The following is a 16,326-nucleotide window of genomic DNA, read 5'->3' on the forward strand; positions in this document are numbered from 1 at the left end:
AAACAATGACACCACACGTCTCTTTATTCTCTTTACTCCATTACCCTCAAGATGCCATTAGCACTTCTGAGATCGCCCTAATTGGCAGCATGTGCCAGCGGGTGCATCGATATCTGAAGGTTTTGTTCCCGACTTGAAAATTTGGCAAAACCCGTGAATTTCCGATTGGACGACGGGTTTCGAGCCTTTGTGCCCGTTCACATCAGAAGATGACTCATTAGATATTGGCAGCTACTTGTTTGTTTTCACGAGGCCACATCAGAGAGATCATTTACCTAAATTATTCTGTTTGTCATTTTCAATTATTTTCCTCATCGACGTGATAAGAATCCATGTTCGGTGTTGAGTTGGCGGTGAAAGCTAATGAGTGCACGGTGGAAAGTTTAGATTTAACTTCTCATTCAGTCACATAATAAATATGAAACATATCAACATTGATGTGTTTTTTTTTACTATATTGATAACTGTCTTTCACTGTTCAGAGTTTTTTTTTAGGTCTTTATTTTTGGGACTTGCTCGGGAACTTCCTGAACTGACTTTTATAATTTTTATGAAAAATTGCTGTATTTGCTGTGGATAATTTGGAAAAAAAACAATTTCCAGAAGGAGACCTCCTGAGGGATCAATAGAGTTCTACCTACCTACCTACACATAACTATTTAAAAATGTTTCCTGCCGCACCTTTAAGCAATACAATGACCAATACTGAAAGTAGGAACCTTGTCAAAACCAATTGTTTGCTGAGGACATTCACAGACTCTCCCATGGGCTGTGCCACAAAGTTTCTATGTTTTTGTGATGTTGGCCAGGAGTCCCCAAAGGGGGCCCGGTAGCGGTCTGTGGGTCAGTAGGTACCAGGTGCAGAGAAAGGATAAAACATTGGCATAATCTCTGTTTTTTTAAATGATCCGAGTCGTGATGTTTTATTTTTGAAAAGTTACCCTATTCTCTTCTCGCATCTGGGTCACGTGATATGTTAGCGGCGTTATGGTGAATAAAACATGCCCTTATAAAATATATATATATATATATAATAACTTTATACTCGTTTCGTGATGCATCGGTATTTTACCTTTATGATTTTATTTTGAAGGTATGTTTACACGTTACCATAGCGACCAGAGAGTATGCGGAAGTGCATAATAAAGACAACAGAGTGGCTGTTACTTCCTGTTGTGTTTTTGGCGTGATGTTACGAGTTCACAGTAGGTTCATGTGTATTGTTAATATATTTAATTATATAAACAGTTTTACGCTGGTCATATCATTTTTGTATTTATCCGTCACACGCTGCATCCAGTAGCACTATTTTGATCCGGACAGTTCCTACTTGGTGACTTCACAAACGCTAACGTCTTTAAAAAAAAACATTTATATTGAATGTTTTATATCTTTTTATTTTACTGATAAAAAAGCTTTTGAATATACGTTTGCTGATGCTAAAATAAAGATACACATATTTTAAAAACGTACTGTACTTTAATATTTACAAGTTAGATAAGACTGAAACACTTGGGACGATATAGTTCAGCTGTAAATAAACTACAACCTTTAAACACAGAGTTTACATCATCAAATATCATTTAAAGGTTAGAGGATGACGTGTATTCTTGATTTTCCGGAACTCCTATTGTGTTTCCAGTTTTTATCTTGATCTTTAAAGTATATACTTTATTGAATATTGTTTTGATTGTTTAAGCGCTTTGTGACCCTGGTCTGGAAAAGCGCTATACAAATAAAAATGACTTACTTACATACATTATATTACTTGGATCCTTTATAAACGTGACGTTCATCAACGGCGCGGGGCGCATGCGCAAACAGATCGTGCAGGCGGAACACAATCGTGTTGTGACTGCAGAGGAAGTGAGGATTCAACAGAGTCGACGCGCGAATTTCTGTTTCATCACAACGACGGTTTTTAGCACCGAATGGTAACATTAATTCCAGTAAGACACGACATTTTATTAATGCATACAAGTTGTCTGCTCTTCACACCCGTTTGTTTGTGAATGTGTGTCGGTTATTGGGTAAAATCCACAGCATTAGTTAGCCGGCTAATCTAGCACTGTCGCTATGCAACTTTACTTTTGACTGTTACCTTAAACTGAAAGACGTTAAAAGTGGTTCACAAAACAACTTTGTTTAACACAATAACAACTTTCCAGGTCAACAAAAAATGTCGAAAAGGAAGAGCTCCTCTGCCAAAGACAACAATCCGAAAGAACCTAAACGAAGGATAGTGGGAGACGACGATGATGAAGATGAAGATGATGAAGAACCTTCTCCTTCTGAGACCACGTCCAGTAAACAGGTACATTTTTTTTACATTTTTTTTAGAATCCCTTATTTGTCCCGTGAGGGGAAATTCGGTAGTGCTTTTGACAGCCATTCACACATACTGATGGGAGTAGGCTGCACACCTGCGCCAAGTCTACCATCAGGAGCAATCAGGGTAAAGTGTCTTGCTCAGGGACACAACGACACAATAAACAGGTACATTCACAGCACATGTACACATCATACGGGTGTGTCAAGTAGGTCATCATCTGTGGTTTTTGGTGAAGAACAACGACCTTGATAACTAAATACAAGTAAGATTTATCCATATTTTTAGTTGGCAGTACCCAGTAGTCCTCGGAGTGATGCCGGGGTCGTGGAAAGCATCACGTTGAAGAACTTCATGTGTCATTCCCTCCTTGGTCCCTTCACTTTTGGTTCCAACGTCAACTTTGTTGTTGGCAACAATGGAAGTAAGTTTGAAAAGAGTTTTCTTTGTAACATGATACTCTGTATGGAAGAACAAGATCATTAATGTTATATTTTACCTTATTGGACTTGTTTTCTTTTTACGCAATTGTAACAATTATTCAAATCTGTTTTTATTTTTGGAGACTTTAATCTTTAAGATGTCACATCTTGCTCTGCTAAAGAACTTTTGACTTTAACAGAAGCCTTTAATTTTGAACAACACGTTTCTGATCCCACTCATCATAAAGGCCACATTTTAGACTTAGTTTTTACTCTTGGCCTGGACATTTCTAATGTATCTGTAAATGATGTCCATCTGAGTGATCATTCTCTTGTCTTGTCATCCTTGAACCGTCCTAAGCCCTTAAAGGTTAGGTCTCAGAGGCGTGTCATCTCAGCCGATACTGCAGACAGTTTTTCTGCTATGTTTGACCCTCTTTCCTTCAATGACTGCCTAAACGTGGACAGTTTGATTCACTGTTTCACTGATCATTGTGTTGAAATACTGGATCAAGTGGCACCTGTTAAATCAAACCTGACAATTCAGAGAAAATGGTGCCCTTGGACAAATGAAGAGCTCCTGAGTCAGAAGAGACTTTGTCGAAAGACTGAGCGTCTCTGGAAGTCCACTAAACTTGAGGTGCACAGACTTCACCTCAGGGATCTGATCTCATACAATGAGATGGTGGAAACTGCCAGATCTGATTACATCAGGAAACTGGTAGCAGCAAATAAGAAAAACCCCAAAGTGTTGTTTGACACGATCAATTCTCTCGTGTCTCCTGCTCCTCAAATCACGCTTGTCTTCTATGAAGCTGACAGCAATGCATTGTTGAGTTTTTTTTATTGACAGAATTAAAAAATCAGAGAGGAAATACCTCCCCATTGTTTAAGTGCTTTGTGACCCTGGTTTTGAAAAGCGCTCTACAAATATTACTTACTTACCTACTTACTTAAGTAAGATGCAATGTTATAAAAGAAAAAAGTATTCCCCCACAAGCCATTTGGTTGTTAAATGAGACAGAAAGCTGTACAGCAAATGGAAAAAAATGTCTTTTTTTGTATCAATGTTTCTGAGTGTGATTTTGCCACAGGTGGGAAAAGTGCAGTCTTGACGGCTCTAATCGTTTCGCTGGGAGGGAACGCCCAGGCCACCAACAGAGCATCATCCCTCAAGGATTTCATTAAAGAAGGTGAAAGGTAAATTAGCATGACCCCGGGTGTCCCAACTTTCTCCAGACAGACCACATCTGCTACTAAGAGAATGGGCTGAATTTGAAAGTGAAATATACCAAGAGCTCATTCAAATGTTTAAAATAAAATCTCTTATCTTCAAAATTTGCATGAAAAAAAAGTTCTTCACTTACTAACATTTCTCTTGTGTCTTTGTTTTAATCACGTGATCTTGAGTTACAATTAAATTGTTTTATTTTTACAACTTAAAATGTTGTGTATTTGACATTCTCTGGTTGAATAATACACTGTATTACTGAGACCGTTGGCTGCATTAATTCAACTAAAAAGCCGAAAATGGCCCCTGGGATGCACTTTTTGCCATGATTCCCTTCATGAGTACTGCTGTGGGGAAAGCAGCAAGTGTTTTTATTCATCGGTAGCTTAATTTGGTAACAAGGTCCAAAAAAAGGGTCGACAACACTTCGGTAAACGCTCTATGAGCCTAACTATTTCATGCTTTGTCAACTCTGCGCCATCAGCTCAGCCGATGTCTCGATCACTCTTCGTAACCAGGGGAGCGACGCTTACAAACCTGACGTCTACGGCCCGGCTGTAGTCGTGGACCTCCGAATAAATCGCGAGGGATCAAGAACGTATAAACTCCGGTCTAAAACTGGTAAACTCTTTATGTTCTACAACTCTGAAGTTCTCTCAAGCAACAATACTTTGTGTCGGTACATGTGTACATTTTTCCTTCTTCTCCACAAAGGTCAAGTCATCTCCACCAAAAAAGAGGAGCTGACATCCATTCTGGATAACTTCAATATACAGGTATAACGCGTCCATATTTCTGATGAAACAATATTGACTAACTTCAACCTTGATGCCTCTCGTCCAGGTCTCCAACCCAGTGTCAGTGCTCACTCAAGAGATGAGCAAACACTTCCTGCACTCTAAAGGAGAAGGCGACAAGTACAAGGTTTGATCCAGAAAGAATCTGCATTAACGTCCCTGATACTTTTGCCAGTGTAAAGAATTCCTGTGCAATTTTCCTCGTCAGTTTTTCATGATGGCGACACAGCTGGAGCAAATGAACAACGACATCGATTCCATAAAAAGTGCACTGGTGGTCACGAAAGAAAAAATGGATCAGCACGGTGAAGTGAGCGTGAATCTTGAAATCTTGTCTGGTTTCAAATTGTTTTTGTGAGGTGGAGTCTTTTTTCTGCTTTAGTGCTTGATAGAGTTGAAGCAGAAGTACAGAGAGAAGGAGGATCGCTTCAAGAATCTGGCGTCATTCGATGAGATGCACACGAAACTGGAGGAGCTGCAGAAGCAGATGGCCTGGGCCCTGGTGCGTTCTTTTTACTGCTCAAATCGCTTCAAACTTCACACCCATTCACACATACACAGTGATACATTAATGGCCCCATTTAAAAACTACTCTTGTATTTTTGTAGGATTATGATGGGGAAAAAAACATTGATTTTATAGATTAAATTATTATTTTTGTTGAATCTAAATGTTCAGCGTCCCCCCTTTCTGTCGTAGATGGAGTGAGCATGATATGGAACATTATACAGAAAAATAATTTAGAATAAAATACTGAACAGCAGACATGTTTTTCAATTTAATAGATTAAAGAACAAGCAAAAATTTAAAATAAAAAAAATAAGAATGTTTTCCAAAAATGTTATTGTCGTTAAATAAAACCTCAAATCCTATAAGAGAATAAATGGAACAGTAAATATGTCTCAACAGTATAAATTAATTAGACTGTCTATGGAGTGACAGTTATTTTGTGATGTATATATTGATAATGTCATCAATCATTGTAAATATCATCGCTCCATGGATCAAAGGTGGAGGAGATGGAAAAGGAGCTGATGCCGATGACGGAGAAGCTGCAGGTGGAGAGATGCTCCACAGTGAAATATGACGAGAGAGTGGAGGAGTGGAAGGTTTGACGCTCGTGAATTCACTTTTTGACACTTGGACATTTGTTTACATGTACTAACTTCACGCTTCAGAATAAAACAAAGGAGGCTGAGGAGAGCTACAAGCAACTCCAAGACAAATTGGAGGGAATCGCCCAGAAGGTCCATGAGCTGCAGCCCAGGTCGTCTGAGCTGAAAGATGAAGCCAAGAAACAAAACACTAATTTTAAGTCCATTGAGGTGAGAGGATCTCGCTTCTCTCAGCTCCACTGGGGAAGAAAAGGTTTCTTTAACCACTTCCATGTTGGTCCAGGTCACCGTCCACAGACACAAGGTGACCCTAAGAGAGCTGGAAAGAGACAAGTCTCAACTGACCACACGGATTAATGACCTGAAGCACAGGTTCGCTAACACGCCTGTCGATGTGGCTTTTCTTCAACTTCCTGACCCACTCTCCTCTTCAGCATCAGCCAGACGTCCGGCTCAGAAATGGAGGCCAAGAGTCATCGGATGGATGAGATCGAGGAGGAGGCAGAAGAGACGGAGCATCAAATCTCCACACTCGGTCAGCAGATCGACCAGTACGAGCACGCCTGCAGCAGAGCCAAGGAAGAACAAGGGAAACTGAGGTGAGACGATACCAGGAACCACATGACGCTGGAAAATCACATTTGTTGACTTGATCAAAAGTTGAGTGTCTCAAAATGTCAGAATAAACAAGGTCTTTCCTTCGTCTATTGCAGGGGTTATGTTTTGAAAACCTCTTTATAAACCTTTTCCAAACTGTTTTCCACATTCTCACACAGTTTATACATTCGCAGTAATCTGCATGATTTTAACAACATGATACTCCACATCCTTGTGTTGTTTTCCACTTTTTCTACAAACCAAACCAAAGATTGTTTTTGTGGTGGCTGCGGGTGCAGCAGCAGCATTTAGTCGACAGGCCGCTGTTAATATATATTTAGAAATAAAAAATTGCTGGTTCAATAATAATAAACACTTATTGAAAGGTTGAATTCAACATTTAAATCTTTGAAACTGAATTTTTATCTTGAATGATGGAGTTTTTTTTAGACATTGAATAGTTTTTTTAAATGACTGAATTCAATAATTTATATATTCTAATATTAAATAATTTAATTATAAAATTGTAATTTTTTCAAAATTAATGTTTTATCTAATTATAATAATTCAAAAAATAATTTTCTAAATTTAACATTTTTAAATTTGTAGCTTTTTTAATTAAATATTAAAATTTTGGATAATAGAATTGTTTATTCAATCATTTCATCAGAACAATAATTATTTAATAAAAAACAAATTAAATTACTTAATGAAAACAAATTCAAACCTCTCAGTATGTAAATTAAATGCTTAAAAAAAGAACGTAATTATAAGTTCCAGCAATTTAAATGTTAAATTCAAACGTTCAATATTCTACTCTGATATACTTCCACACATCACAGTGAAAACTACAGTACAGTACAGATGGTAAACTTCATTGTATTTTATTTCCAGCTGTGTAACAATGATATTAAACCAGTTTCTCCTCGGGCTGAAGGGTCGAGCAATCGACTCTCCAGAGTTCTATCTCAACCAACAGCAGGCGGCTGCAGAATTTGGAAAGCAGCAGAACGAACCGACTGCAACGCTTCGGCGAGAACCTGCCGTCTCTTCTCAACGCCATCAACGAGGCGCACACGCGAGGTCAATTCAAGGAGAGGCCCAGAGGACCAATCGGTGAGTTCATGTCATTGGTAGATGAATAATGTTCATCAGTTAACGATACAAAGATGGTTAAAGATGTTAGTCGTGTAAATCCTCAGTGTGATGAGATTCATGAAGGAAATCTTCTCCTAAGGTTACCTGATCAGCGTCAAGGATCCGGAGCAGGCTCTCGCAGTGGAAGTGTGTCTGAAAAGTCTGCTGCAAGCGTTTTGCTGCGACAACCACGACGACGAGCGTATGCTGCAGGGACTCATGAAGAAGATCTACTCTGGCGGCCGTCGACCCATGATCATCACCAGCAAGTATCTGCCCAACGTCCACGACACGAGGCGAAGGTTTGTCACGATTATATCATGGTGTTATTCTTAATTAATATCCTTTTTTTTTTCCTCTCTCAGAGCTGTGGACCATCAGAACTATCCCTCTGTGCTTCAGGCTCTGGAGATCGAAGACCCTGTCGTGGCGAACTGCCTCATCGATCAGAGAGGTATCGAGAGCATTTTACTGATCAAGGTAACGTCACATTTTTGTTCAACCAAATGGAAGTTTTTTTTACAAACGAACGTATATATTATTATTATATTATTATTTTATTTGTATTTTTTAAAGCGTGTGCGTGTGCGTGTGTGTGTGTGTGTGTGTACACACCACTTTATATAGACCTGATATTTCTTTCAGTTTTGTTTTTTATTTCTATTTTGTTTGCACCACAGACTGGTTTAATATCGACATTGTTGTCACAGACCAGCCTATAGATAAAAACAGGAAAAATAAAACGGTACAAGTTAAAAAACTAACTTTAAATCTATAAAAAGCTAATATCATCATAACGCTGAATCAGCAGGAGCTCTGGTTTCTCTGCAACAAAATGGTCCTAGTTAGAGTCAGTATTTGACTCTTTTTCACTACTTTTATAATTAATGGAATAAACTTGATAATCTTGACATGTCAAGAGTCGCAAGCTTATATGACTCTGGAGAAAATGCTGTCTTTTTTTTTAATGAAACACTTTTTAGACTGAATCAAAATAATGGATACAATTTTTCTTGCGTGGATTATTCTGAGGTTGCAGCAGAATCTTTATCCCTTGAGTTGTCTCTGGGTCAAGGTGAAGGTCCACCAGTGCATATGTATTAATGGAAGCCAGGGAAATTTACTTTTTTTAGAGACCATTTCTTTTCTGATCTGACAAAATAATAATGTTTTAAATAAATTAATATTTTTCAGTGAGATTAATAAATGATTAAGTAATTTAAACTACACATCACCTCTTAATTATTCTAAATCTAAACTGTATGAACACATCATGGGAATTATTTTGTCATATTTTGAACCTCTAACACAAACCTTGAAGATTTGTCGCGAAAAAAAAATCGTCGTTCTGACTCAAGTTGACTGTTTTGTTTTGTGATTAAAACCCCCCCAAAAAGTATGATTAAGACTTTTGTACTTGTTGTGTTTTTCCAGAACCGCACTGAAGCTCGTGGTGTGATGCAGAGCAACAGACCACCTAAGAACTGTAGTCAGGCTTTTTCTAAAGAAGGTGACCAGATCTACCCGAACAAAACCTACACCTCCGACAAGAGCCGGGCCAACTACCTCTCCGGAGACGTTGAAGAGGAAATCAGGTGAGACTGGCATGGGCTGAATCTCACCAGAGACATGTTGACATCCATGATCTTTTTTAGGAATTTGCAGAAGGAGTTGGAGAACCAGAATGCTCAGGCCACTCGCTTCGAGCAGCAGGTCAGGAAGCTGACCGAGGAGATCCGGCAGAACGAAGCGCTGCAGAGAAGAACTCTGGTGGAGCAGAAAGCTGCCAAAGTCAGTTCTTGTGGTGACAACATGACGGATGAAGTAGTCGACTGTTGCAACAACTTATTGTCTTCCAGAGCAAAATGACGAAACTTCAACTGGAGCTGACAGACCTGCAGAATATAGAAGAACCTCAGTCTGAAGACCTGAAGCCTCTGGTGTGTACCAACGACCAACATCCTGCTATTCTCCTCTGAAGTGCTGAAAGTCCTGGTGTTTCCTCTCCTGCACAGGAGGAGGATCTTAAGGAGATCAACTCTAACTTGGCACAGGTCAACGAGGAGTTGGTGGAGGCCCGAGCTGAGATGGCCAAGGTCAAGGTTACCTATGAGGAGGCCGAGAACAACTACAGACTGTACAAGGAGCAGATGAACTCCATCACCGACGGGGCGGAGCAGAAGAAGGTGAGCAGGTTCAGAGTAAGGAATACAAGAGAACATGACACTGAGAAACATGTTGAACTGGGAATTGTAAGTGCTCTGTCTCTGACCAAGGAGGAACTGAGCAAGAGGGACCAGGACTTGATGAAGTGCAAACATCATAAGAAGCACTACGACGAGAAGCGCAGCACTCACCTCCGCAACATCCAGACGCTGGAGGAGAGTGTGAAGAGGAAGGAGCAGGAGATCGAGGTGTGGCTTCTGTCTGTGCCGGAGTTTTCTTCTGTGTTCAACACTCGTTTGTGCGCAGGAGTCCGTTTCCAAGGCCACTGAGATCTGCCCACAGCGAGCAGAAGTCTCCCGGACCGCCAAGAGCCTGGACACGGAGATCAACCGGCTGAAGGTGAAGATCAGCACTCAGCAGGAGCTGCAGGGGGACAAAGAGGAGATCGTGAGGTGAGAAGGTCGCACCTGAGGTCGGAGGAGTGAAGGTGACGGATGTTTGTCTGCAGAGAGTATCACACGGCCATGATGAACTACAAGAACATGTCGCAGGAAGTCAAGAGCCTGAAGACCTTCCACACTATGCTGCAGAGAATCTGCTCCGAAAGATTCACCTTCTACTCCACATTCAGGAGGTTCGTGAATAAACGTCCCCCGTCTTTCACCCGGGTAGCTTGGACGGACTACAAAAGTTGAAATGAGAAATTCCAATTTTAAATTTATTTACAGTTTTTGTGTTAGCCCACAGTTTGAAAAGTCCTTAAATATAATTACATTTATCGACCGCAGGACTGGAGCACACTGTTGATGAGAGGTTTGCTTGAAGGCGCTAACAAGCTAACTTGGATCGTGAAAGTAAATGTACTTTTTAAAAATGGATTAAAATAAAAGTTCCTGCTGGTTCTTAACAGAGCACATGAACAGCATCAGGTCCTTCAAAACTGTCTTCTCTCAGATGGAACTCCTGAATGTTTTTAAACGTAATACGTTACATACAACAATAAACAAGTCGTTGAATCCAACCATTTGGGTCAAAACGGTTGATTTTAACTTCTTTTTTGTTTTTGTCTCTCCAGCCTTATCTCGGCTCGCTGTAAGTACTTCTTCGACAGCATGCTCTCTCAGAGAAATTACAAAGGACAGATGATCTTCGACCACAAGCGAAAGACTCTCACGCTCTCGGTGAGAACATTGGATTCTATCTTTTCTAGACACGCGCCACATATTGATTTTATTTTTTTAATGTAGGTGACGCCGGGCCAAGGAAGTGAGGAAGACATGAGCGACATGCAATCTCTGTCCGGAGGCGAGCGCTCCTTCTCCACGGTGTGTTTCGTTCTCTCCCTCTGGGGCGTCACCGAGTCTCCGTTCCGCTGCCTCGACGAGTTTGACGTCTACATGGTAAAGACCCCCCCGAGTACGAGGAGTCGCCGTCCAGCGTGTTGAAGCTGATCTACTCTTCTGCTCCCTCAGGACATGGTGAACCGCAGGATCTCCATGGACATGATGCTTGAAGTAGCATCCAACCAGACGTACAGGCAGTTCATCTTCCTCACCCCTCAGAGCATGAGGTACATCTTATCTTAGTCGGGCTTAAAACTACAGCTGCCAAAATCAATCTGTAGTCATTGATTGATTGTCAATGATTTGACTCATCGTTATTCTTCCCACTTTGTGGAAATGTTAGTCAGCAGTTCATGCACATCAGGTCATACAGTACATAACAAAAACAATAATTAATAAAGATTTTAAAAAAACAATACAATAATAATAAATAAAGCAAATCATTCTAAATATATCAACAACAATAAACAAGTATAAAAACACGATAGCTACTAGTACTAGAATTGTTTTTAAAAATACACACCACAGTAGTACAGAAAAGGGCAGAGAAGAACAAATTAAAAAAGGTGGACAGGAAGGCTCCATTCACATGCATGTTACATGCATGTCTTGAGCTCATGTTAAATTAAAAAAGATTAAATGTAATCTAATGTGTTGATTTAAGTGTCTCTTAAACAGTAAACATGTTGGACTCTATTGTACTCATCAGTATGTGTCTGTTTGTAAAAAACTATCTTTTAATTGAAATATTTAGATTAGAAAATGAGATTAAGCCCTGAAAATGTCTTCTTCTCCAAGATGCAGTAAGTCATGAATCACGTTAGTTGCCAATTAAAAACATGACAAATGTTATTTCAATCACGATTATTACAAGTAAATCCATCTGTGTTGGATCTGATTCAACATTTAAAGGTTTAACAGAACTAAATTCGCTAAAAGCACGATAACTGACTCTCTTGCACATTTTTCAGCTCCATTCCTGAAAGTGACTTCATCCGCATCCTCCGGCTCAAAGATCCGGACCGGAGCCAGCAAGAGGGCGACGACGTGGACAAGTAGTGTTCAGTGTTGTTTAGGTTCGTCTTCTAAAATACTCTTTATTGTGGTTCAAACTGACTTTATAAAGCACCCACTGACCTGCCACGTTCAAGGGAAAGAAAACTGTTTAAAAAAAAAAAAAAAAAGAATGTTTGTTCAGCACAGAAAGAAAAATGACAAACTAGACGGTTGCTAGTTGTTGGATGTGATTTGTTCGCTCTTTGTAATGTGTTCCTGAACACAGCACGCGGCTGTCATTGAAGGAAGACAAGACTTTTCAACAATAAATATGTTTCTATATTTTCTGCTGCTTTATTTCTTCATACTTGTCTCTTTATTTAGTCTACTGTTCCTATTTACCTTCTCATTTGTGCACTTAAAACGATGATGTCATTGAGTAAAATTGTTCTTTATTTGTATTTTTCATCCTTAATAAATTAAGTTGTTCTTACTGGAGACAATCCAAGTGACCTTGAGTGAGAAAACATTTTAGTTTCTAAAAAGCTGTTTGTGTATCAAGATGAAGTCTACTTCATCCATGACGCAAATATTGGTGAAATTAAATACATTTTCCACATAAATCAAAAGTACTTAATCCTTTAATAAGTGCTGCTGCTGCCCCCCTTCCCTCCCCCACTCTCACAAGGCGGTCCCATGGAATGCACATCCAATCATGCACGTAATGTCCACATCATCAGACCTGAGTGACTTTTCTTATCCGGAGAAGTTTAGTTCTCGGCTGCCATGAAGTCCTGCGGAGACGGGCCGAGTGCAGCCTCTGCAAAGTACCAGCGACAGTTGGACGGTGACCAACCTTTAGAGGACTCCAATGCGCAGAAGGTCTTCAGAGAAATACACTTTACCTTTTCATCTGAGAGGTATGAGCCGCTCATGGAAGAGGACGACAGAGAGGAGAAGAAAAGGCGAAAGAAAGAGAAGTACAAGAACTTCAGGAAGGTTTGTTTCTCTTATCCTGTATCAAGTTGTTTGCATCAATACTAAGTGGATGAAATATGAAAAGTGAAGCTAAAAATGAGACGAGAAAATAAGAAGTGTTGTGTTGAACCGCCTGCTGCTGCTACTGCTGCTTCCGTCCTTTCCTGCTCCCGAGGACAAGCAGACAATGGTGTTGACGTCCTCCTGCTGATCTTGTGATTTCATCTCCATTTTTGCTTCCAACATCTTGTTTTGACATCTAACTGAACAAATGTTGGAGGGATTTCATTAACTTGGACCAAAGATGAAGAAAAGGTTTATGATTAGTCTTTTTTTTCTACTTGGATTCTTTCTTTCAGTCTCAGCCAGAATATTTTAAATCATTTATTGTTAGATTAAAAATTATTATACACTATACGTATACGCCATACTTAAATTAATGCTAAAAGATAATCAAAATATAAAGTATAAATTACTAGCTTCATCTAAGAGAACACATTCACAATCAACATTTCACTCAGACTGACACAATGTTTTCAAGACAAGCTTGGAACAGAATTAGAGACATGACACCGATTATTTAAACGTCTGTTTGTCTGCCCTTTTCACACCTTGGGTCGTGGATCAAAAGAACGAAGCGGGACACATCCGTGAGGGGGGGGCTAGGAGACAGGAACACCCACCCAAGAACATTTGAATGATTAGAAAAGGCTTAAATATGTTTCTATTGTTCGAGACCGTCTCTCCCGGAGCTATCGACCTGAAGAGCTGCCGGCAGAGAGCGCGACCGATCGATCGTAAAAGCTTGTATTTTGTTTGACTTGAAGCGGCGAATAAACGACCCGTGACACTCTGCATTGACCATTTCTCTCCATAAAGCAAAGTATTAAGACCCTGAAGTGACGGCGTATTGGAGTGATGAAAAACGGACTCCAGCTTTGACCGTTTAAAAAAATATATACAGTATATATATACACTTACAGTATGTGTTTACAAATAATTGTTTAAATTATGATAATCTCGTAGTTGTTGCTGCAGATTAACAGACAGATATGGATTTTAAAACAGGTTTGCAGAAATCTATCATAACATTAAGGTGCACAGTTACTTGCTTCATCAATGCAAACTGCAGTCACCCATCTTACTTTGCATTAAAGTTGTTTATCTATTTTTGTGTAGAGCGTTGGAAAAGCTCTCCGCACCACCTGGAAGTGTCTGATGCTCGGCCTCTACAACTTTGCCCTGGGGTACTCGACCCCTATCACCGTGGCTGCCACCTTCGTCCCGGACTTCCACACAGGAAGAAACAAGAACTAGGATGTTTTCTCTTTATATACACTTAACCTTATCCAAGATATGTGACATTAATATTTTTTGTTGTATTGAAAATTAATCGATTTGCCTTTTAATATGTTATATATCAACACCAACACCACCTGTATTGTATATCTGTTTTTTTTTTTAAAAACATTTTCCAACCACTTTAAAATTCATTGTTTTTTTGACCGAATTAATAAAAAAGTTTTAGCAGCCAAGAAAATATTTTTTTGGGATAGAGAATGATTGCAAGTAGCAACAATGGAAGAGACATAAGTGAGATGAAGTTTATATTTATTGTATCAGGATTGTCAGAGTGGTTAAGTAAGTTGAAGGATTTGAATAACAGTCGTGACAAGTTGTTTTACATTTAGACGCTTTTTATATTAATATTTGCTGTTCACCAACAATGCAAGGAATTAAAACAATTTTAATCTGGGTTCCTGTTCATTTTTATAATGTTTATGTTCTTGTCGATGTTTAGTCTCATAGGAAAACTCACTTGACTTGGAAATAAATGAATAAACATGATCATCGTTTCTACGACGTATTGCGTGTTACGTCCTCCCGCCACCAGGTGGTGCTGCAGTGAAGTCCCTCCGCCGACAGGAAGGAAGTCGACAGTGTTTACATGGACTCACTTCTCAGCAGCGTTTATCTCGGTATCGGTTCTGGTCGAGATGTCTGAGTCTAAAGCGGAGAACATCAGCTCGGTTCCGATCGATGGCTTCAGTAATCTACGCATCACGTCCATCTGGACGTTTCTGATGTCGGTAAGTTGTGTAGACGTGACTGAGAGTTGTGTATTTGTGTGTGTCACTGCGTGTGTGTGTGTGCAGGTGCAGTGGTCAGAACCATGGCTTCTGGGTTTGCTGCTGTTTCACGCCGTGTGTCTGAGCCTGACGGTGTTGACGTGCAGATGCTACAGAGCCCAGATCTGCCACTTCCTGGTCATGGGTGAGTCTGAGAGTCTTCAGGTAGATCCAACACCTGAGTCTGATCTTTGGTCTTCACAGTCGCTCTGGTCTACTGTGCTGAGTATCTCAACGAGCTAGCGGCCATGAACTGGAGGTACGACCAGCTTCAACCTCTGTGTCTATATTTATTTATTTATTTTTTGTCTGACCTCTCACCCTTTTTTTTCAGCTCCTTTTCAAACTTCCAGTACTTCGACTCCAAGGGAATGTTCATCTCCCTGGTCTTCTCCATTCCTCTCCTCCTCAACACCATCGTCATCGTGGTACGTTTGATGTTTAGTTTCTCATGAATCATGTTGATCTGCTTCAGTACTTTCATCAGTTTCTGCTCCTCGCTCGTGTATTTATAAGTTTAATTTCTCCCTAAAGTCTAATAGATCATGTAGCGTCGGTTCTTTTGTCTGATTGGATGAAACCATGTCACGTGATCGGTGGATGTCGAGGCTTCAGTTCAGACAAAATAAACTCTTGCTAAAGGTGTTTTTTTTTTGGTCGGGCAGGTCATGTGGGTGCACAAGACTTTCTCCACCATGACTGAACTCAAGACCCTTCAGCTGAAGCGAAGAGCTCGTAGAGAGAAGCGAGAGAAGAGCGACTGATCCAGACCTGGACCAAGATGGACGATTATTTATTGTTGTCACGGTGACCGGATTAGTTTTGTTTTTATACTGGCATAAAGTTACTTTGGGTAAAGTTTTTCTTTTAAATAATTGTGTTGATATTTTACAAAGATGAGAAAAATAAAAGATTTTTACAAGTATGTGTTTTGATACTTTCCAATAAAATATTCTGAAAATCAACATGGTATAAACATTAGCTAATATTATTTTAGTAGCTATGATTAAATAAGTTAAAGTTAAGATAAAGGTTGACATGTGTTTAACAGAGAACTCCAACTTTCACTTGGTCTCTTTCTCTACA

At 39.7% G+C, this 16,326-nt stretch overlaps 3 protein-coding genes across 6 annotated transcripts; all 3 read left to right on the top strand.

The window, feature by feature from the left end:
- Positions 1-1,137: 1,137 nt before the first annotated feature.
- On the top strand, positions 1,138-12,478 carry smc6 (structural maintenance of chromosomes 6). Of its 4 annotated transcripts, none has more exons than XM_087805947.1 (27): positions 1,138-1,205; positions 2,169-2,314; positions 2,618-2,753; positions 3,846-3,951; positions 4,467-4,603; positions 4,697-4,758; positions 4,826-4,906; positions 4,988-5,089; positions 5,162-5,281; positions 5,790-5,888; positions 5,958-6,104; positions 6,178-6,266; positions 6,329-6,493; positions 7,429-7,607; positions 7,729-7,930; positions 7,994-8,108; positions 9,063-9,223; positions 9,284-9,419; positions 9,488-9,568; positions 9,644-9,814; positions 9,905-10,042; positions 10,101-10,246; positions 10,303-10,428; positions 10,870-10,975; positions 11,042-11,194; positions 11,267-11,364; positions 12,109-12,478. In XM_087805947.1, the coding sequence occupies exons 1-27, from the start codon at positions 1,190-1,192 to the stop codon at positions 12,194-12,196; spliced, it is 3,306 nt and encodes a 1,101-aa protein (XP_087662073.1). In that variant the 5' UTR covers positions 1,138-1,189; the 3' UTR covers positions 12,197-12,478. The 4 variants fall into 4 exon arrangements, with proteins under 4 accessions (XP_087662073.1, XP_087662074.1, XP_087662075.1 ...); XM_087805948.1 differs by lacking the exon at positions 1,138-1,205 and adding an exon at positions 1,224-1,949; XM_087805949.1 differs by lacking the exon at positions 1,138-1,205 and adding an exon at positions 1,224-1,934.
- A 407-nt stretch (positions 12,479-12,885) lies between these two features.
- On the top strand, positions 12,886-14,867 carry LOC148067466 (required for drug-induced death protein 1-like). Its single transcript, XM_087805655.1, has 2 exons — positions 12,886-13,132; positions 14,291-14,867. Exons 1-2 carry the CDS (start codon positions 12,920-12,922, stop codon positions 14,426-14,428), a joined length of 351 nt encoding a protein of 116 aa, XP_087661781.1. The 5' UTR covers positions 12,886-12,919; the 3' UTR covers positions 14,429-14,867.
- Positions 14,868-15,006: 139 nt separating this feature from the next.
- tmem18 (transmembrane protein 18) lies at positions 15,007-16,165 on the top strand. Its single transcript, XM_087805653.1, has 5 exons — positions 15,007-15,201; positions 15,268-15,385; positions 15,445-15,499; positions 15,575-15,668; positions 15,906-16,165. Exons 1-5 carry the CDS (start codon positions 15,109-15,111, stop codon positions 16,002-16,004), a joined length of 459 nt encoding a protein of 152 aa, XP_087661779.1. The 5' UTR covers positions 15,007-15,108; the 3' UTR covers positions 16,005-16,165.
- The last annotated feature ends 161 nt before the right edge of the window (positions 16,166-16,326 follow it).

This window comes from Callionymus lyra, chromosome 13 (genome assembly GCF_982586985.1).
Source record: "Callionymus lyra chromosome 13, fCalLyr1.hap1.1, whole genome shotgun sequence".
Taxonomy (NCBI): Eukaryota; Metazoa; Chordata; class Actinopteri; order Syngnathiformes; family Callionymidae; genus Callionymus; species Callionymus lyra.

Coding starts and splice junctions, on each gene's coding strand:
- LOC148067466 (XM_087805655.1), top strand. CDS start 12,920: ATGAAGTCCTGCGGAGACGGGCCGAGTGCAGCCTCTGCAAAGTACCAG. Junction 13,133..14,290: donor AGTACAAGAACTTCAGGAAG/GTTTGTTTCTCT, acceptor ATTTTTGTGTAG/AGCGTTGGAAAAGCTCTCCG.
- tmem18 (XM_087805653.1), top strand. CDS start 15,109: ATGTCTGAGTCTAAAGCGGAGAACATCAGCTCGGTTCCGATCGATGGC. Junction 15,202..15,267: donor TCTGGACGTTTCTGATGTCG/GTAAGTTGTGTA, acceptor GTGTGTGTGCAG/GTGCAGTGGTCAGAACCATG. Junction 15,386..15,444: donor CTGCCACTTCCTGGTCATGG/GTGAGTCTGAGA, acceptor TGGTCTTCACAG/TCGCTCTGGTCTACTGTGCT.
- smc6 (XM_087805947.1), top strand. Junction 7,931..7,993: donor GTCCACGACACGAGGCGAAG/GTTTGTCACGAT, acceptor TTCCTCTCTCAG/AGCTGTGGACCATCAGAACT. Junction 9,569..9,643: donor CTGAAGACCTGAAGCCTCTG/GTGTGTACCAAC, acceptor TCTCCTGCACAG/GAGGAGGATCTTAAGGAGAT.